At 34.9% G+C, this 20,925-nt stretch overlaps 3 protein-coding genes across 3 annotated transcripts; all 3 read right to left on the reverse strand.

The window, feature by feature from the left end:
- LOC128163128 (excitatory amino acid transporter 3-like) lies at nucleotides 1-20,025 on the reverse strand. The gene is made up of 8 exons (XM_052826637.1): nucleotides 19,153-20,025; nucleotides 5,670-5,712; nucleotides 4,086-4,248; nucleotides 2,836-3,016; nucleotides 1,847-2,080; nucleotides 1,267-1,461; nucleotides 1,030-1,164; nucleotides 1-848 (listed from the first exon to the last, which is right to left on the reverse strand). Exons 1-8 carry the CDS (start codon nucleotides 19,608-19,610, stop codon nucleotides 668-670), a joined length of 1,590 nt encoding a protein of 529 aa, XP_052682597.1. The 5' UTR covers nucleotides 19,611-20,025; the 3' UTR covers nucleotides 1-667.
- Nucleotides 8,277-11,009, reverse strand: LOC128163130 (uncharacterized). The gene is made up of 3 exons (XM_052826639.1): nucleotides 10,451-11,009; nucleotides 9,423-9,570; nucleotides 8,277-9,121 (listed from the first exon to the last, which is right to left on the reverse strand). The coding sequence occupies exons 1-3, from the start codon at nucleotides 10,728-10,730 to the stop codon at nucleotides 8,971-8,973; spliced, it is 579 nt and encodes a 192-aa protein (XP_052682599.1). The 5' UTR covers nucleotides 10,731-11,009; the 3' UTR covers nucleotides 8,277-8,970.
- On the reverse strand, nucleotides 11,017-13,944 carry LOC128163129 (histone-lysine N-methyltransferase SETMAR-like). Its single transcript, XM_052826638.1, has 2 exons — nucleotides 12,998-13,944; nucleotides 11,017-12,783 (listed from the first exon to the last, which is right to left on the reverse strand). The coding sequence occupies exons 1-2, from the start codon at nucleotides 13,277-13,279 to the stop codon at nucleotides 12,403-12,405; spliced, it is 663 nt and encodes a 220-aa protein (XP_052682598.1). The 5' UTR covers nucleotides 13,280-13,944; the 3' UTR covers nucleotides 11,017-12,402.
- Nucleotides 20,026-20,925: the final 900 nt, after the last annotated feature.

Genomic DNA, 20,925 nt, shown 5'->3' on the forward strand with positions numbered 1-20,925 from the left:
TATATATATATATATATGAGGTACATGTATATATAAACAACACAAACACAGTTCTTATTTATTAAAAAACAGGAACAACCGGATAGATGTATTATAATCGGAACCGAAATGAACGATTTTAAGAGTCCATTGTCTTCCATTTTCAAATTGTGGTTCATCAAATAAAAAATAGTGTTTTGATTTAATACTTCACGATTTTCCATGGGTACATATACATATATGTATGATTGCAGATAAAGTACAAGATACTATGCACGAGTTTTTCGTATTTTCACATCAATCGCAACTTCTCGTGTCTTTCCAGCAGAGCTCGGAAATAACACCTCAGATGTATTAACATTACCGGATGTAAATTTTCTTTTTACAAAATGGAGTCGCTTCCCATGTGCTTTAGTATTATGTAGACTTCGTTAAAATGTCTCCTTTGTGGTGTATTTCATGGTTTACTATTTAATATTACGAATTAAAATTTCAACAGATGAAAAAATGCCTCATAACAAAAAAGTGATCAGTCTGGAACACCAAAGTAATACAGTGGAGGATTATTTTACGATAATCGGAAAGACCCGAGAAGTTGCAAATTTTCAAATGAGCAATTCTTTGTCTCTCAAATGTGTTTCTTTCAAATCCACATTAATGTGCCGATAAAGAGTCTTTGCGGATCAGATTACATTTTGGTGTCAATGGCGGTCTTGACGTCGAATGTGTTGACCACGCCGTTCTGTTCATCCTCCAGGTATTTGTGAAGGTGAAGGTCCATTTCTTGCAGTTCTTTCTGAGATAAATGTTCAACAATGCCCGCCCCGAAGGAATCCCCCAGTACATTAACAGCGGTCCGGAAACGATCTCTGAAATAAAAACAAAAACGCTAGGCGAGTTGACTTAAGGTGGCTCACCCATCAGAGATTCCTAAATCTTTTAAACATAATATTTTTTACATATTAAACTAATTTAAGCGAAGAGAAAAAGTTAGGGGGTGGGGTTATATGGTGCTGAAAGAAATCAAATTGAATGCTACAAAACGCTTACAAGAACCAATCAATGGCGAGGATGAGTCTCACTTCTTCTACCGGAAGTCCAACAGCTGACAACACAATTGCCATGGTAACCAGACCAGCAGACGGAACCCCGGCCGCTCCAATGGCTGCAGCGGTTGCGGTCAGACTATGAAATACAAGTAAATAGTTTGAAACATTTACTTCTTAATTTTCTCTACAGATTTTCCCCCTAAAAATTCAATTCAATCTAATTTTAGAAATACACTACCTAATGATAACGATTTTTCCAAAATCCAAAGGCACGTCTAAGTATTGCGCAATAAAAATGGCCGCCACAGCTTCATACAAAGCGGTCCCGTCCATGTTAACCGTGGCTCCAATGGGGGTCACAAACATAGTCACACGGGGGTCCACGTTGTTTCGTTCCTCCAAACAGCTCATAGTAACTGGCAATGTGGCTGAACTGTAAATTTTAAGAGTATATAACAGTCATATGAAATTCATTTATTTCCCCAATGCGTCAGTAAGATAAAGCACATATTATGTGCTTGCATATTTTAAGAAATCAAGAAATTGTACAATCTAAAACATCAAATCGTTGCAACACATCGGTAAATTGTAATCAAGCTTAAAACACTCAAATACATGTACATCCTGCCGTCACAACTTTCTCCAGTTAAAAATCAGTCTTAGGTTTTGACCTTAAATTTATGCACATCTTTTTGAAGGGTTTGAGTTTAGGGTTGAGTTGATTTGAAACATTTTGTTGACGGTGGGATCAGAACTTATAACTATTGTAAAGATATGCACCACCACTATACATCTACTACCATGCGATCTCTCAGTACCTTGATGCGGTTCCCCAAGCAGTAAGCAACGCTTGGAGGATCCCATACATGAACCGATAGGGGTTTTTCCTGACAATCACAAAATACACCAAGGGAAGGACGATGAAGGCGTGTACAGCCAGCCCCACCAACACGGTCAGCATGTAGTAGCCCAGCTGGGTGAACATCTCCCCGGGGTTTTCCATGGCAACCAGTTTAGCGGCGATAAGAAAGGCTATTCCAATGGGAGAATACCTGGTGTGAACAAAAAAAAACGTACAATGACTATGATAGGATATTATGACAAAAAAGTGTAGCTTTATTTTGATAATGACAATTATGGAAAAACAAGCCCTCTGATACACAAAAATATTCTTTAGTTACAGAATTTGGTGATATTTTTTAAGTTTTATTGGACACTTTGATAATTTATAAGGGTTGAACGAAATTAAAATTTAATATGGGTTGAATCGTTTAATTTTTTTTTTTTTTGAAGTTTACAGTATAGTCCAATCCACACTTTGCAAAAGTTGTTCCCCTTTGCAGGGTCAACCCAAAGGTCAAAAAGGAAAAAACAATTTTTTCCTTCTTTATGCAACCAAATATTTGAGCGTCCTGTGAAGAAACGTCTTGGAATTTAATTCATTCCTTCGATGTGTTGGTTGTCCCAACTTGGGGCAATCAAAATTCACAGAGGAAACGGATTTCTAATGTCAAATGACGAAGTTACAACCCTCTAACCTACAAAGGCTACTGTGAGAAATATATGGGTTTTCTCCCAAAGATGGCGGCCAAGGGACATAGCTTTTGTAAAGTGTGGATTGGTCTATTTTGGCAACAATGTGTATTCTTAGAATTAATTTCATTATTAAAAATGTAAATGCCTTTCTCGAAACAAAAAAATATGGTTTGTTGATTGAGCGATGATTCAATCAACCAAGCTTAGAATCGGTAAAACAAAAATATGATATTATACACAGTTATGAGGAAAAATTTAGAAAACAATGTACCAAATCACCAAGGTGATTAGTTTCATGGTCACGTGATGCAGACAGTCAAAAACGTCAATCAAAGGCCTTCCTTTCTCGCCAATTCTCGCGAGAACTCCGCCAAAAAACAGCGAGAACACTACCAACCCAAGCACGTTCATTCCTCCCTGAGTAGATAGGCCTATTGATTCAAGTTTTCCATCTAAAAGATAATAAAGGAATGAGGAAGGATAGAGCAAAGAGTGTGAAACCAGAGAACCGAAATTGACGTAAAGGGAACACAATTAGAACCAAACTGAAAGGTAAATGGGATGTATTACCGATCTATAAATAGCACTACGTATACATTCATCACAGTTTATTAAACGTTAACTTGCATTATTAATTCATGGTTTCAAATTAATGAAAATACGAAGTGTTCAAAAATCACCCTTAATATAACTGTACTTTTCAGTCGTAGTGTTAACCAATCAAAGAACTGCGAACGCTAACGCCCGTTTCCCGCCTACATTTTACATCCGAATATTTCGGAATTTCTGTCAGAATTTTAAAAACTAAGTTTTCTACTAAAAAGTATAATCAAATCCTAATCAATTCATATCAAAATAAAATTTGTAATCAAATTAATTATCTTTAAACAAAAGTTTTGCTAACGCGGGGTCTTAAAAAAATTTCATTGAAATCGGTCTCTATGAGTGAGGAAGATATTTTTTAGCGGCCAATATGTGCCTAAGAATCTAATTATAACATATTTACGATAAATATTAAAGTAAAATTTCATTTTAATTCATATCTGTTAATTATTTTTCGAAAATTTACAAAGCAAAATTCTTTGTTTGGAATGCATTTCGGTCTGTAGACATATGTTTCCCCCCGTGAAACCCCTTGGTAAAAATATGCTAAATAACAAATTATAATTAAATCCCCTCAAAAGGAATTTTTGTTTCACGGGGGGGGGGGGGGGGGGGGGGGGGGGGGGAGATGTTATAAAAAACATTTCCGTTTTCCGTTATTTTCTATTATGAAATGAGCTATTTTAACCCAAAATACAAAGTTATCTCTCTTTGTTTGACCAAATCATATATATTTAATGAAAATATACATAAATGTTTTCATTATAATAAAAAAATAACTTTGATTAGACAACTTTTAAAAAATGACTTTCAGTTAGGCGGCTAGACAATGCTATCGTTCGCAGTCCTTTGTGTTTACAAACACCCAATCAGGATTAAGTTTAACGATCCAATTTGATTGGATAAAACCCTGCTCACCTATGACCTTGGGTGCAACTGTTGTCATGGCTTCGACTGTTGTCATGGCTTCGGTGGTCATATTTTCTGTCATGTTGATGGCTGCTGTAGTCATATCATCAGTGGTGGGGCTGGGTGCTGGGGTGGTTAGGGTGACTTTCTCATACACCATCGTCGTTTCTTTCTTTAAATGAAGTACGAATATATCAGTTCAGCCTGCATCACATGTACATTATCAGAAACAGTAATTATCACATGCATATAGTTACTTTTAACGAATAACCACGTTAAATGATCTACCCGATAATTACTTTTAATGAAATTTTAACATCACAGATAATTAAAACGACAGCAGACATTCTCAGTCAAACCAAACTTTTTTTTTTTACTTTTTTCTTACTTTTCAGTTAATAATTTTCTTGTATGGCCGGGACGAGTTTAATGCTATAAATATATGTATGTACATGTATTTATATAAACCTTCAAAAGAAGGGTTCTGCATATAGAAGAAATGATATACTATGTGTATCAAATTTCAAAGCGAACACATTTCGATTTTTTTTAGTAAATGTTAGACTCAGTTCTAGTGTATGGTCAAATATAGCACACAGTTACTTTAAAAGTTTAAGGCAGATCTCATGGGGAATTTGATGACCACTCCGCCTCCTAAAAATGACTTTATGAAGAGGAAAAGGTACAAATACCAGGAGTTTTTTTAATTTACTGCCTGAACCGACCTGCTGTCCTGAGATATAAACGTATTTATTATACCTCTGTGAATATTTCTTTTGTAAAATTACAACGAATAAAGTTTAAAATGCTATTAATTATTATTTATTATTATTTAGTTTCCGTGCTTACTGCCCTTAGTGAATAGTCATTTACCGGAGGCGATTGATTTCCATCCTTTTTAAACTCGGAACACCTCTGACGTAATCCGAGTCGCCACATCAAATTGAAATTCCGGTAACTCTAATTTGTTAATCATTCTGCATCGCAGACAATTAAAATTTTCTTTGGTATAATAAAATACATATTTACAGACTATTTGAAAAAAAAAAAGCAAGTTCAAAGTCTTCCCTCGAAAGCAACCATCCCCCCCCCAGCTTCGCCTCATGAAATATTTGCTGTCTTAATGAACATTAATCGTCCTCACAGCCAGTAAATAGGACTTATTTTATAAACTGCGTTTGATGAATCATGCTTTTCTACTTTATAGATACCAAACATTTTAAAAAGAAAACTATAAAATATACATACAGAAAATAATCGTCCTCATAGCCTGCAAATAGGACTGACTTATAGTATAAACTACGTTTGATGAATCATACTTTTCGACTTTATAGATACCATACTTTTTTAAAAAGAAAACTATAAACTGGACATACAGAAAACTATGCTTCAATTGATATTATTTAATTATATGAGTCATATCAATTGAGGTTTAGATTGTATGACGGTGATCAAAGATAGAGTTATTTTCTCTTAGGATCGAAACTTGATATTGTGTTTCATTTTATATATTTAAAATTCTTAATATATATATAGTTGAAATGTCATATTTACTTTCCTCTTTTTGGAAAATAAACTGACAACAGCACTTACTTTTTGAAAACATGCCGTTATCAAGTTATCTGGAAAACAGTTTCTGAAAGAAAAAAATGTAATGAATTTTTAAGCAAATATCAATATATTCTTACAATATTTTTGCATTTTTACACACCTATTGAAAAAGATGTAATTGTGTCTCCATATATTTGTGTTAAATGCTATGTGTAAATCTACCAAGCACTTTAAGAATTCAAAGTATGATCCCTGTTTACAAAGGAGTTTAATTCGAAACTCCTCGTGCTTTTCCGTGCAGATCGAGGAAATCGCGTTTTTTTGCTTTCGGAGAGGCCCGAAAATATGCGATTGTAATGAATACGACGGAATACATTTACTGCATTAATCGCAACTTCTTGGACCTTTCCGGTGGAGCTCGGAAAAACAAACACTGCATGTATTTATTTTTATAAATGGTAACGGAAACACGTGTTGTTATTGTTTCCGGTGTTATTTATAGTATAAAGATTTCGATTGGTCTATTGACGAGTATACGGGGTTAAGTGAACTCTTGCGGAACAAGTAGTTTACCTGTGTCCAGGTATTAAGGAATTAAAAGTCATTCGAGGTTTCGCTGATTTACGTGCAACAGCCCCACCCCCTCCCTTTACGTTTACATGTACCGTGTACATGTATCTAATGTTTTATTTTTTATATTGAAGAATGTTTATTATGAACCTGGGCTGGGATTCATAAAGATACTTAAACAGCACTTAAGTGTAAGAAAATACTTAAACTCATAAAAAATACTTAAGTCACGCTAAGAATTTGTTTTAAACTTAAGTTTTATTCATAAAACAACTTATGCCTAAGAAAAATCTTAAGCAATACTTAAATCTAAGAGTCCTCTTGAGGTGTCTTAAAGTTCTAAGAAAAACTTAAGTTCAAAATCAAAATGGCTGCCATCGGAGCACACAGAAGATGTTTTCGCAAAAGAAAAGACTGTTTGGTAGAGTACAGTGATGCTGAACTTGTTGAGAGGTACAGATTTGATTCCGCCGGTATCCGTTTTCTAGAGGGGTTGATTGGTAACGAACTTATGAGTGGTTCACGCAGAAACTGTGCACTTTCTCCACTGCAGAAAATTTTATTAACACTTAGATTTTTAGCTACCGGTAAAATGCAGTTGTGCAATGGAGACGACATGGGTGTCTCGCAGCCTACTGTTTCTAGGTCAATTACTGCAACTCTAAGATGTCTCTCTTCTCCACGAATTTGTGCTCAGTTTATTAAATTTCCACTAAATCTTCAGGAAATTCGCAAAAACCAAGAAGAGTTTTTCAAAATCGCTGGGTTTCCTGGAATTGTTGGGGCCATCGATGGCACACATGTACAAATTATCGCTCCTTCTCAATACGAAAACGAATATGTCAACAGACATCATTACCACAGCATCAACACACAGGTCGTCTTTGATCCATTCCACAAGATAATTGATGTCGTAGCGAAATGGCCAGGCTCAACACATGACGCTAGGATCTTGAATGAGAGTGGACTCAAGTCATTGTTTGACCAAAACAAAATCCCTGTGCATACGCATTTGCTAGGAGACAGCGGGTATCCTTCAAAGAGATGGCTCCTAACTCCATTTTTGCGACCAAACCAAGGTTGTCAAACAAACTATAACAGGTACGTTTCCCATTTCACATAATTCTCTGTCAGGTAAAAGCTAAGTAATGTCTAATATATACATCCACCCTGTCCATACATGATACAACCAACACGAAAAAAGCAGCGAAAAAATGGCCATGACCGTTCTACTTTCGTTTTCCTGATAAGCGCCCTCTGGAGACAGCAGTGCTAAATATATACATAACATGGGGCGGATCAATGAATTTCATTCCACCAAAATTTTATTTCATTAAAAACTGTCACTGTACAGAATATAACGGGATGATATGGCATTTTGCTGCTAGTTCTACATTACTGTTTAAACTATCTCTCTCTATCAATTTAGGAAATTTCCCATTTATATTTTTTTTAATTGGGGGGGGGGGGGGGGTAATATCATTTGGTTAATTTGATTTTTGAACCATTAAGAATTATTTTCCCTAGTATATCATTTCAATATCTAAAAATATCCACACATATACATGTAATTATATGCCTATATAAGTAGTCATATACTTATATCATAATTATAAATTGAAAAGCAACATATGTACATGGTAATTATAATCTTTGCGGGGGAATATTTTACAGAAGTATTATTTTAAATTTGACAATTTCAGAAAAGAATCATTTAATCTGTGTGAGACCATTCACTTCATCTGTCAAGGGTTCATATTAATTATATAATTCCAAATCTTTTATATGCTGAGATTTATCAGAAATAAAGTGCATCAACATGTTCTGAATTTAAAATGCACCTTGCTGCTGATGCTATAGCTTTTACTGGACATGTGTATAGAAGTAAGCAGAAAGAAGCTTACAGTAATTCTTAGGCATTTATCTGCCAAGTAGTATCATTGAGCTGCTTAATAGGGATCTGTTAATTAGTGTTCTTATCTATGGAATTTGATAATTTTTATGATTAAAAAATATGCATAGTTTTTTATTTTAAATTTCAAAGATATGTGAAAGAATTGATTTACTAAGGGTATTTTATAGGGCTCATAAAAAGACAAGAAGTATTGTGGAGAGAGGCATAGGACAGCTTAAGAGAAGATTCCACGTTCTGCATGGAGAGGTTAGATTATCCCCAGACAAGACTTGCCAAGTAATTGTTGCTTGTTGCATCTTACACAATATCTGCAAAGACAGACAGATACCATGCCCCCTGGATGGTGACCTGGATGACAATCAGCAGAATGATGGGCTGAATGTACAGAATGGTCAACAGAATGATGGAATTCGTTACAGACAGCTGTTCGCTGAAACTCACTTTTGACTGGTAGGCATTTGAGTGAAAACAAACATACATGTTTTAAAATATTCAGGTTTTTTTTTAAATAACATTAACAGCAACAACAACAACAACATTTGTATTAAAATAAATTTCATAAAATATCACATAAAAATCACTAGTTGTACATGTAGATGATCATCATAGGTGCACATATTTCAAGTCTTTCTTACTAAATTCATTGATTTAACTACTGAATCTCTAAAATTTGTCATAAATACTATTTCTTTTAAGTTTAACTTTACATTTCTATTGACATTTTACTTCATTATTTATATAAATTAATTTCTGTTTTACTAATGGATTGAATGGACATAGTTTTTTTTCATTCCTCTTTCTTCAGCTTTTTGATTTTCAACTCTAGATACTGAACTTCTAATTCTAGCTTCTTCAAAGTCAGTTCCTCAATTTTCCTTTTAGGTAAGAGCAGTTGGTGCGACCTCTGCTTAATGGCAGCATCCATGAAGATGGAGATGGCGGCGGAGGTGATTCTGGGTCCAGAATGTGGGGAACTGTATCTGGTGGTCCCTCAATAATATTGATCCCACTGCAAAAAATGTGAAGATTAAAATTTTGTTTGTCTGTAGATGTTACCATATTTGGAGTTTTATGATTTTATGATCTTTGCAAAAACATTTTTTTATAAATATTTTATTTCATACTTGGAATGATTGATATCAATGAAAAGTCATGAAATATGCCTATCTCAATAAATTTCATCAGTTTTGTTCATACAGCTCAAGTTACTTATTTTTCTTTATATATACCTTTTTCTATGAATTCTTGATACCAGTAATTTTAAATGAGATTGTTTAGTCACACACGCATACTAGTGTATATATTCTTACACTGGCTCTTCTCCAATAAGTCCGCCCAACTGAATGATAGAGGTGTCCAAACCTCCGGGAATACCAGACAGGCAAGTGTTGTTTTCCCCCACCACATTTGAAACAGCCATGGCGATTGTGCTGAGTGTCTTTTGGGGAGGACCACCACCTTCAATCATCAATTAATCAATTGAGAATAGTACATAGCAACATAATTTGATATGCAAAATAACAGTAAAAGATTATACAAAAATTCAAAATATATTGCGATTCCATCTAATTGTGATCATAATTTCTTTATTACATTTATACATGTGGTATTTATAATCATAATTGAAATCCAAGTATTATATTTTCATGTGTGCATCCGCAGATCTAAATAGGGTCTGTGGAAGCCCCCCCCCCCCCCCCCCCCCCCCCCGGCAGAAAATTCATATTAATTTTATTAAATTCCTAATGTCCATAGTTTTCCATGGAAGGAGGGTTTTCCAAGGTTTGACATTGTGAGGGGATCCAAGGTATAGTTACAACTTGATTTTAAATAAATTTCCCGGGGTTGGGGGTCAAAACGCCAATGACCCCCCCCCCCCTTAGGTCGGTGCATGTATTTTTTTCAGTGAAAGGGAAATAACTCAAAGTTAATTGTTTACAATTTAATTTCCATTGCTTTTGCATTAAAAAACCAACATTGTTTAACACAAGGCCTCATACAACTTCTCATTTGTGGTTTAGCTGAACATGATAATGAATAACACACCGAAAATGTGAATTGTTCAAATTTGGCGATCCACATTTCCTCGGTTATAGCAAATGAATTCGATCGGAGTTTCTACAAATCCTTTCGCGGCAAATTTTGTATTGTACAGGAAATATTAAATTGATTAGTCTTTTTTATTATACAGTGAATCAAATTATATATAAGTATAGGCCTACATTGTATCCTTCAATTGTCATTACTGAAACGAAATAAATATGTATCATTGTATCATGCAATTTGTATGCGAACTTAAATTTTGAAAACAAGCTCAATTTTGTGCGTAATAACAAACCTGTTCCAGTCGTAGCTCTTCTGTGATCAGATATCTCTGATTTAGATTTAGAGAAAATGTTGTGCCATTTCTTCTCAACCTCTGCAGCGGTTCTACCGGGCCCAACACCCATGGCAGTCAATGAAACTGCAATGTTTCGCCACATCCGGCTTTTCATTTCTGAAGTCAGCGATGGTCCTAATTTCCCCCTCAATATCTGCTTATTTTCATCGACTAGGTTTGTTAGTGCTAGCGTTTCATCGGCATTCCAATTGGGTTTTCTTTTCGTCTGCGAATCCATTGTTTTGACTTTTCCCCGTCTGCTAATTCACGTCACAGTCTTAACTTTTTTACCTCTTTCACAAAAGAGCGCGTTTGTAGGCAAGGAAAATTCCGGGAATTTGTAAGTGTTGTCATGGAGCTTTGACTTAAGTACATGAATTTCTTAAGTTTATACTCAGTTAAGAATTATGTTTAGTATTTTTATGAATTTGTTCTTAAGTTTTTTTCTTAACTAAGAATTTATTTAACACTTAAGTGCATTTTTTAAGAAAAATCTTAGAATCTTTATGAATCCCGGCCCAGAAGATTAAATGAATAATTATACTTGCTGTAAAAATTTTAAATTATAATTAAGTATGTTGCACAGACGCAGGCGAAGCAGTTCCTACATATGTGTTTGAGTTTTTAATTTATAAATAATTTATGTTCGTTTGAACTGGTGAATAAGAACATAAGAATCTTATGTTCTTATTCACCAGTCGAAAAAGGCCAATAAGTTGTGATTGTATTTGATACAATCACAACTTATTGGCCTTTTTCGACAGAGCTCGATTTTTTCCGCTTGTCGGAAAGGCCCGAAAATTTATAGTTGTATATACGGTCATCGCGAACAGTTAAAATACGGACACAGCTTCACAAAATGACTTATAAATTAAACAGTGTCTTGACATTTTAAATAACATGAACGCATATTCATCAGAACTCTTTTGGTATTTATGATATTAAGGAAACGGCTATTATGTGAATATGGAATACATCTTGATATTAAATTTGCTTCGACAATGCAATGCAGTGGGATGTTTTATCTAGCACGTCAATGCTCCTAACTGAAATTATTTAAATGTTTTCAAAATCACCATGTTAATGTTTCAGGTGCAAATACAGATATTATATATGCAATGTAGATATAAAGAGTACGTCTCCACTACTTTCTGCACATGGTTCGCTATTCTATTTATTTGAGTCATGAAGAACCTTGAAGTTTAAAAGCCTTCTTTTTCAATAAGTTTAAGAAACAGGATTTGTTATCCATCGGTATGCGAAAAGCTAAAATGTACATAATATATAAAAGCAGAGACGAAGATTTTCTGAGAGACTATTAGTTACGGAAGATAAGAGATTATTTGCTAAATTTCCATTATGAAGAGCAGGTCACTAGAACTCTGTTTGATTATGGGTGCATGCTGCATAAAAAAAATGGGCGATACCGTTTCGTGCAATTTTGCGAACAACTGTTTTTATAAAAATTCTTAAAGAACTTTAAAATGGCATATATGCATATGTTGTATTTTTTCTTGCATGTAGTGCTAATCTATTTTCAAAATTTCAAGTTTAAAATTCTATTGGGTTCAGCTATAAACTACTCGACTTCAAAATGTGCCTTTCCCTGAGGTTGATTACAGTAATTTCGGTTAGACATTTGGACTACAACAATTACATTCTCAACATTAAGGAACACTGGGTAGATAGATAAATAAGAGCTTTTCAGGCCTGACTGCCTGCCATATTTAAGTTGCACAGAAATGCATTGTCCCATTCCACTGGAATAGACGATCAATTACACATTGTTAAAAATAAGTTTCTTTTGTTAATATGTCACGACACCTCTGCTTTTATCTAGTGCAGACGAACTACGAGTCTGACGGTTACACGACGTTTTTATAACGTTGTACGTAGCGCGTTGGTTTCTGTTACTTTTCAACGTAGTCACCTTTGCACTGCAAACACTTCTCACACCTTCTTAGCCATGAATCGAACACATCCGAATACCATTTACTGTCGATTTTAGATACAATGGTCCGAGTAGCATATTTAGGTTCATCAGAATCCTCAAATCTTACTCCTCTTAGCTGTGATTTGATGAAAGGAAAAATTGCAAAATCCATCGGAGCAAGATCCGGACTGTATGGCGGGTGTTCAAGAAGATCGTATCCTAGGAGTTCGATTTCCAGACACGTGGAAGTTGCTGTATGTGCTGGTGCATTATCTTGGTGTAGGATGATATTTCCAAGGTCCACAGCCATGGCAGGGCGTTTTTTCTTAATTGCCTTAACTAGGTCGCGGCGTAACACCTGTAATAAATAAAACCAATGTTTCGTTTGGTACACTGTATGTGGCTTTAGAATATGTGAATTTATTCATATATATAGTAATTGAATAAATCAAAATTAAGATTAGAATGTCCGGGTATTAAATTTATGAATTACGATATGCTAAATGTAGCGAAATGGACGTTTTTAAATCTGTAATTACAATTTAAATGTGATGAAATGGGTAGTTCTCTACCTTGGAGTAGTATGCAGCATTCACCGTCTGACCGGAGGGTACAGCGTGGACCAAAATCATTCCGTGCCGATCAGCAAAGAATATGTACATTTGTTTACCCATGGATTTCGCAACCTTTGCCTTTTTCGGTGCTTGTGAATCCCGGTGTTTCCAAATGCTGGATTCTGTTTTTGTTTCTGGATCAAAATGATGCAGCCAAGTCTCGTCCGTAGTAATGATTCTGTCAAGCCACTTCTCTCCTCCTCTTTTGAAATTCTGTATGAAAGCCTTACTTGTCTGCATTCGTCTTTTTTGTGCTCATCAGATAAAAGTCTGGGCACCCATCTTGCGCAAACACGACTCATACAGAAGTCTTCAGTGAGGATATTAAAAACCGAAGATTTGCTATATAACATCACTTATTGACGCGACTTCTCTTAACGTCAGACGTCTGTCCTTCATGACAATGTCATGAATGCGGGATTTCGTTATATCGTCACAAAGCAAAGGCCTTTCACTTCTTTCAGCGTCTTTTAAATCGCAAACTCCATCCGAAAATCGTTTGTGCCACGTGTAGACTAGTGATCTTGATATGTGTCGATGCCTTTTTGTGTTCTCCATCATTTGTTTCGTTAATTTCGATAGGTGTATTCCCCGAGTCTACGCAGATTTTAATGATGGCGCGCTGTTCCATGCGATCCGCCGCTTTTTCTGGCGTTTTCAAAGACATGTTCTTGCCGTAAACTCCTTGAAATATCCTCTGCTCAATTAAAAACGGCTTTCAATGACGTATGAAAATGACGTTCATAATTCTGACTACGTCACAGTTGAATATTTTGACGTTTTTACCTGTATTAAAAATACTGTTAATATTCATATCTTAAAACTCAATCTCGAAGTTTGGACAATTTTGACAATGGGCCGTTCGTGCTTTTCGCGACATTTTAATACAGTATAATTTAAGTTTAATTTTATTGAAAACATTTTAAACCACTTTAATCTGATTTGGAATTTTATGACAAATATTTTGGTATACAATATGCATATACAAGTTGCTGTCCTTTAAAAAAGGACTACAATACGTGGACCATTTGCACGTGTTTCCAAGGAAAACGTGAAAGCCTTAAGATTATCAAAGATTCCACCGACTCTAGCCCTCTGCTTTTAACCACTAAATTTGTACGTTGTATTACGTATGTATACATGTATGTATAGCCCTGACTTTTTATCTCAGAATTTAAAGGATTCATACTTCTAAAATAATTATGTTCTATCTATGAATGAAGTTTGCATGTATAGTATCAGGCATTCGGTGAATTCTACTATTTGCGCACACATTACGATTCGCGCTACTTTGTTAACTATGCAGTGACAGCTTTGTGTAAATTAAAAATTTCATATTTTGATGCTTTTTTCTTGAGATTTAAAGTTTTATACAGTAATTATTCAATCATACTTAAATGCTTAAACAAATTTAATCGGGAAGTTCTCTAGCCTCGCCTACTATAAATATAAAGTTAAGTTACATGTGTAGTCGGAAAACAACAAAAAAATTATGCTAGTTGATGCATGTTGTAGTTTCGGCATAACATTAACTTATTTCATAAAACTGATAGTTCATATCACATGCCAATCGTTTCTTTTAAAAGGAATACTTTGTTTCTGTACTGTTTACCGACAACTTTACAATTACAGCGCCTTTGAACTTATGTGTGTATATGGCACGGAATCCCGATCCCGATTCAGATAAACGTGTTCTAACCTGGTTCCCTGAGCTACCCATTACGCACAAGAACCAGTCTAGCTCATGCGCAGGCTGAATTTTCCCCATAGCATCCGGTTTAACCTCGCTTATATATTTTCTGCGTGGACCTCAGGGTCCACGCAATAAACCCGTTTAAAATGACAAAAACGCCATTGTCCACGAACTTTTTGGACAGCCCTCGTATGTCAAATACATTACCTAGTTTTTTCAAACAGTTAAATCATTGAACAATGAACAGTTCGTAAATTTGTATTGTTGAACAGTGCAACACATTTAGTTGTTGAATACTTCATACATTCAGTTATATAAGAAATAAACAACGTTATTTAGTGAACATGGCGTTATGAATAGCAATTGCTCTGTTGGCATATTCCATGATGCGCGCTAGCGCATCATGGAAAATATGCCAGCAGAGCAATTGCTATTCATAACGCCATGTTCACTAAATAATCGTTGTATATTACTTATATTTGCATTTTACCACTCGCAAATACCCTGTATTAGCCTAGACCTTGACATTTAGCTATTACATCAAAAGTAAACATTCAGACTGTAATGTATCTTTTTAATTCACATAGATTTGTTAACAGAATCAATGATATGTTATAACAGTAATTCCTTTAAAATGTTATAAAAAACATGTTTTAATATTACATGTAAATACGTCAATTTTAATGGAGTTGGAGAAAAACACATGATGTATGGTATAGTGGTTTAAATCTATAACGTCATGGAAAAGTATATATAACGTTACACCTTTATGACGTCATAGTATACTGACAGAGCAATTGCGATTATAGAGAAATAATTGTAGCTCCTCCGTATGGGCTTACAGTGGGAAAGAACAATGGAAATGCAAATATATACATGTATGCGGATTGTTGAACAGTTCATACTTTTGAATTTTCGAACAGCTCACTTACCTATATTATTGAACAGTTCATAGATTTGAATTGTTGAACAGTTCAAGCATTTCAATTAATGAACAGTTCATACATTTTAATTGTAAAACAGTTCATGCATTTCAATTGTTGAACAGTTCACGTATATGGATCGGTGAACACTTCACGCATTTGGTTTGTTGAACAGTTCATACATTTGGATCGTTGAACAGTTCATGTATTTAGATAGTTGAACAGTTCATCAATTTGGATTGTTGAACAATTCACAGATTGAATTGCTAAACAGTTGATACACTGGATTGATGAAAAGTTAAATCATTTAATATTTATTTGTTTGATGAGATATCGGCGCTTCTGATTGGTCGAAAAAATTCTTTGATACCTGCATCAATAAAATTTTTGCCGGATCTACTTTTCTCAACTGTTCTGATCAAACACTATTTATAGAAGGGGAATTTCCAAAATAAACACTGTCAACAAAGTGTAATGTTGTGTCTGTTTTATTGTCAGCAAACAAAATACAACTTTATAAACATAAAAACTTGAAAGTCTAACCTTCAAAAATAAACAAAACACAATATCTTATTCACGAAATAGAAAATTAAGCGTCTTCTCACGATTTCGTCTGCTTGAGATCAATCAACATTACTGCGAGGCGCATTCCAAGCGGCAGATACTAGTATACCATTTAAGTACATCACTGGCTATATAGTTACCACAACGTTTACAAAAGTCGCTTATACATACTATTCTTTGTCGACATATCAACTATTTTCGTCCACGATCGCTTCTCCTTGGATGGTTATGTCCAGTTGCATTTTCCAGCGATCTCACATGAAAACTAGTGTTATTACGAATTTTTCTGCACATTGAATAATATCACAAGCTATCGCATGTATTTTCCTTTCGTTTTCAATTCAGTCGGTTCAGATTTTAACTCACTATTTGTGTTTAATCCATCAAATTCAGTACAATAGCTCTGCATCAGCTGAAGGCGCATCCATTTTGAATATTGTTGCTGTTGTTGTTTTGTATTCATACGCGCCACTTTATTTACATTATTTACATTTTTGATCAATGACACTTCACATTTTTTGATTTGAAAATGTTATATTAAATGATAAGAAATGAAGATAATAATTTTTCTATTGATCGACGTATCAAAGAAAAAATTGACCGGAAAACTTTTTCATCAATGCGCTACGCGCATTGATGAAGTTTTCCGGTCAATTTTTTCTTTGATACGTCGATCAATAGAAAAATTATTATCTTCATTTCTTAATACATTTGGTTAATATATTTGGATTCTTGAACATTTCATGCATTTTGATGGCTGAACAGTTCATACTTTGGATTTTTGAACATGTTGTAAATTTTGAATTGACTGGTAGGCAGTGAATACAAAATTTACAACATGACAACACATACTTTTTAACATTGATTCTTTAAGAGATCTCAGTGGTTCAAAGACCGAAGCCAGTGTTGTGTTGATAAATTAAAATGACAACAAATGTTCTTTTAAAAATGTCTTTTAACCTTTATGCGTTATTTTCTCCTTTGAATTAACTATTGATATCAGTCAAAGAAAGTATATGGATGTTTTTCCAATAAAAGTTATATGAAAGGGGATGTGGTTTGCTTTTATGCCTGCCATGCTTGCTATGTGCGCAATGTGCATCCCATAAAAAAGTAGAAGGGGAGGGGGGGGGGGTCAGAATTAGTTTTTATACGGGACAGACACCCCCTGCTTTATCGTGGCCGGCACGATCACTGCTGTTGATTTCTTCCGATAAAAGAGATATTGCATGGCTCATGCATGGTTAGCCTAATGATAATCCCTTTACTACAGAAAGAAGGGGGGGGGGGGGCGTCATTCTAATATTTAATTTGTCACATCGTCGAAGAACATATTAATTAAATACAAATATAACCTCTTCGTCTAAAATGCGTACGAAGGAAAGTGATTTTCTAAAGGTAAAAACTTCTTCATTACCATATTTCTGCATGACGTACTGCCAAAGTAAAATTACAAATTTAAATGCATTCGTTTTAGATCAAGAGGTCGTCAATGTTATCAAAACGAGAGATGGGTTTCTCCTTATACTGTTGTTTAGTTATTTGTTTTATGAGATTTGAACTAAGAAATGATTAAAGACTTCGCTTTTTAGCAATGAATAAATTTAACATATTTAACCAAAAATAAAAATTGTATTATTTCAAAATTCTTGAAACTCAATAAACTCTCATACAACCTGTTGTATTAAATTTCGTTTATCATTGGCAATAATCTTGGACGTTTTTTGTACCGTCAGCGAGTGGGCCTGAACAACCTTACATAATTTCAGGGCCTGGGCCTCAACACTTGGATTTTAAATTGTATACAATGTAAACAAACTAAAAAATTCGAGTCAATGCTCTTTATAGAACTTACCTTCGTAATTTGATCCCAGACTTCTTTTTTTTTCTTTTCTTTAACTTATATATTTGGGTCAGGGAGATATGAAATGTTATGCATAGAGATGGCGAACATATGTTTCTCACAAATATCGTCTGAGCACAAACAATAAGAGAGACCAGAGCTTGTATTTATCAGGAAGATTCTAAATTCATTTCTTAAAATCGTGACCCCCGGACCAATGATGGGACAAAATAAGGGTTCAAAATTTAACATTGAAATATATATAGAAAAAATGTTTTAAAATATTCTCAAGAGCTACAAAACTATAATTTGTGAGATTACTACGCAAGCATCCTAAAATTTTGTAGACGAAATTAAATGAAAAAAAGATGGTATCACATAATTCAGTTTACATCTAAAGCTAAAAGCGTAATCCTAAGATTTTATCTAAACCATTAGCATTGTAAGTAAAGTTTTAAATGTAATATTAAAGCGCAATTGGTTCAGCGCTGAATAACATGATGAACATGAAAGTTACAGTCGACTAACCTGCATCAGTACAAAAGGGCGAATGATCAAGGAAGTGTTTGACTGATGATCATAGTTTTTGAAAGGTAAAATGATACAGATACAATACCTCTTATTTTAACAAAAAAGTATATATGTTATTTTTTTCATTTTTTTTTCGTTATTGCAAAACATTTCAAAATAACAACGTCGATATATCAAAAATACATGGCAACCTTTTGTGACATAAATTTCTTCGTTTTTTTAATATTTAACATTGAACTTTATAGATCTTTCTGAGATAGTTGGAAACAGAATTTATAAGTCTACGGCGTCAGTGCCGCAATGTACACAGTAGATGCAGACAACAAGACATAAAGATGACGTCACGTTATTTCACGGTTCAACCGGTACTCGCTCGTTTCAACGTGCACCGCAATAAATCAAAACGACAACATCAGTTGATTTCGGATAAAACAGTATCAACAACTACTTGAATCTATAGGTTTTCATTGTTTTTGGGTCATTAAGCAATCAAGATTCAAGACTTAAAAATTTAAGACAAAGGCTTACATGTATTTATAAGTTAAGTGTCTGCTTTTACCTGATCAAGTCTAGAAGCGAAGTCAAGCCTTCTGCAGACTTCGTCTTTCCGCTCCTCTCGATAGAAGCCTCCCTCTTGTACCCTGGCTGAATGGCCACCACCAAAATGATTCCAAGAACCACGGCACAGAAGGTGGTAATCAGATAATACAGGACGGTCCGCAATCCCATTTTACCCGAAGCCTGGGCCTTCAAGCCGGACATGGCGCTGATGAGACTGGACACAATCAGGGGGAGAATCAGCATCTTCAGCATGTTCAGGAGCAGGTCCCCGGGGAACTGGAGGAAGAATATAGTCCTCTTGTCGTCTGTTGAGATATGGTCCCGAAGTCCCAGACCCATTGCGACCCCGATGATAACAGCGATTATCATGAAAATGACCAGTAAGTTGTCCATGACGATTTTCTTCAATGTTTCTACCCATTTTGGAGAAACTTGGTCAGTTTTATCGTCTGCCATTTTGACTTGTGCGGAAAATAACCCTCTCTCTTTCTCTCTCGTTGTATGCTTCACCTTCCAATTCAAAACTATGATTTCTGGCAAAACAAGTCTGGAATGCAATGGTTGGCTGCACAGCTCTTTTCATTTAACGAAATTTTAAATAACGAGTTGTGCATGTGCGAACAGAATTCTTTAGAAGAATGCATGATGTTCCGTCGGATTAGCTCGTATCCATAACGGCAGTATTTACTCTTCTCAATTTTTCTGTAAAAAACAAACTTATTTCCCATTATATATAATTGCTTTATCACTCTGTGTTATATTGAGAATCCGACATCGTGCACACGTGTGTTATTAGTCCACCTGGCCCTTTTTCATGTCTACAAATTAAGGCATTCTTTCCTTCAATGACCTATTATTTAACCCCTGTTTGGTAGACAATCAATGAACCGCCTAGATGTCAAGAGTGTTGACAACCAGTAAGCCATGTTAATTAAGGATGTTTTATTAACATCAATCACAGGCACATTTTAAAGGGGCGTGGTCACGATTTTATTTTTATTTCTTTACTATTATTTACAATGCTTTAGGAATGCATTTCTAATGATTAATGAAATTTGAAAGTCAGTCGTAGAGTCAAAGGCAAGATATAGGGCTCCAATACTTTGTACAAGGTTCGCGCCCTCTGTTTTTGTTTACACAGGTTCATTATACCAGTAGAAATCTTTTTTCAAATCTGGTATGTCGATCTTCTTATTCATTTTAAGCACGAATAAACAGTTCCTTGCGTTTAAAACATTCATTTTAGGTTTAAACTGGAATTTTCATTCAACATTCAAAATGTAAAAAAAGCTTAGTGAACAAAGTTAACAAAGTTAAGAATTGTAAGCTCTGTGACTAACTTATAACTCAACAAATGACACTCAAATTTTGGTGGCCTTTTAAAAATATCTTACTGAAGCATCGTTAACATTAAGATCGAAAAAAAAATGGCAAGGTCAGAGCGTCGATCATTACCACGTGTCAATGTGAAATGTCGATCAATGATCCGTGTCAAGTTCAGTGTCAATCAATGATCCACGTCAAGGTCAGAGTGTCAATCAATGATCCATGTCAAGGACAGAGTGTCGAGCAGTGATCCGTGTCAGAGTGTTGAGCAATGATCCATGTCAAGGTCAGATCGTCGTCAATGATCCGTGGTAATGTAAAAGTGTCGATTTATGACCCGTCTCAAGATCACAATGTCGAGCAATGACTCTTGTCAAGGCCAAAGTGTCCATCAGTGATCCGTGAGAAGGCTGTTTAATGATCTGTATCTGGGTCAAATATCTAT

This window comes from Crassostrea angulata, chromosome 9 (assembly GCF_025612915.1).
Source record: "Crassostrea angulata isolate pt1a10 chromosome 9, ASM2561291v2, whole genome shotgun sequence".
Classification (NCBI taxonomy): domain Eukaryota; kingdom Metazoa; phylum Mollusca; class Bivalvia; order Ostreida; family Ostreidae; genus Magallana; species Magallana angulata.

What these genes read in the sequence shown, in the direction of transcription:
- LOC128163128 (XM_052826637.1), bottom strand. Translation starts at nt 19,610, where the DNA reads ATGGCAGACGATAAAACTGACCAAGTTTCTCCAAAATGGGTAGAAACA. An exon ending in TAACGGCATGTTTTCAAAAA is followed by an intron (nt 4,249 to 5,669) that starts GTAAGTGCTGTT and finishes CTTCATTTAAAG; the next exon opens with AAAGAAACGACGATGGTGTA. An exon ending in AGTTGCACCCAAGGTCATAG is followed by an intron (nt 3,017 to 4,085) that starts GTGAGCAGGGTT and finishes ATTATCTTTTAG; the next exon opens with ATGGAAAACTTGAATCAATA.
- LOC128163129 (XM_052826638.1), bottom strand. Translation starts at nt 13,279, where the DNA reads ATGCAGACAAGTAAGGCTTTCATACAGAATTTCAAAAGAGGAGGAGAG. An exon ending in ATGCTGCATACTACTCCAAG is followed by an intron (nt 12,784 to 12,997) that starts GTAGAGAACTAC and finishes TATTTATTACAG; the next exon opens with GTGTTACGCCGCGACCTAGT.
- LOC128163130 (XM_052826639.1), bottom strand. Translation starts at nt 10,730, where the DNA reads ATGGATTCGCAGACGAAAAGAAAACCCAATTGGAATGCCGATGAAACG. An exon ending in AAGAGCTACGACTGGAACAG is followed by an intron (nt 9,571 to 10,450) that starts GTTTGTTATTAC and finishes TGATGATTGAAG; the next exon opens with GTGGTGGTCCTCCCCAAAAG. An exon ending in CTTATTGGAGAAGAGCCAGT is followed by an intron (nt 9,122 to 9,422) that starts GTAAGAATATAT and finishes CATTTTTTGCAG; the next exon opens with TGGGATCAATATTATTGAGG.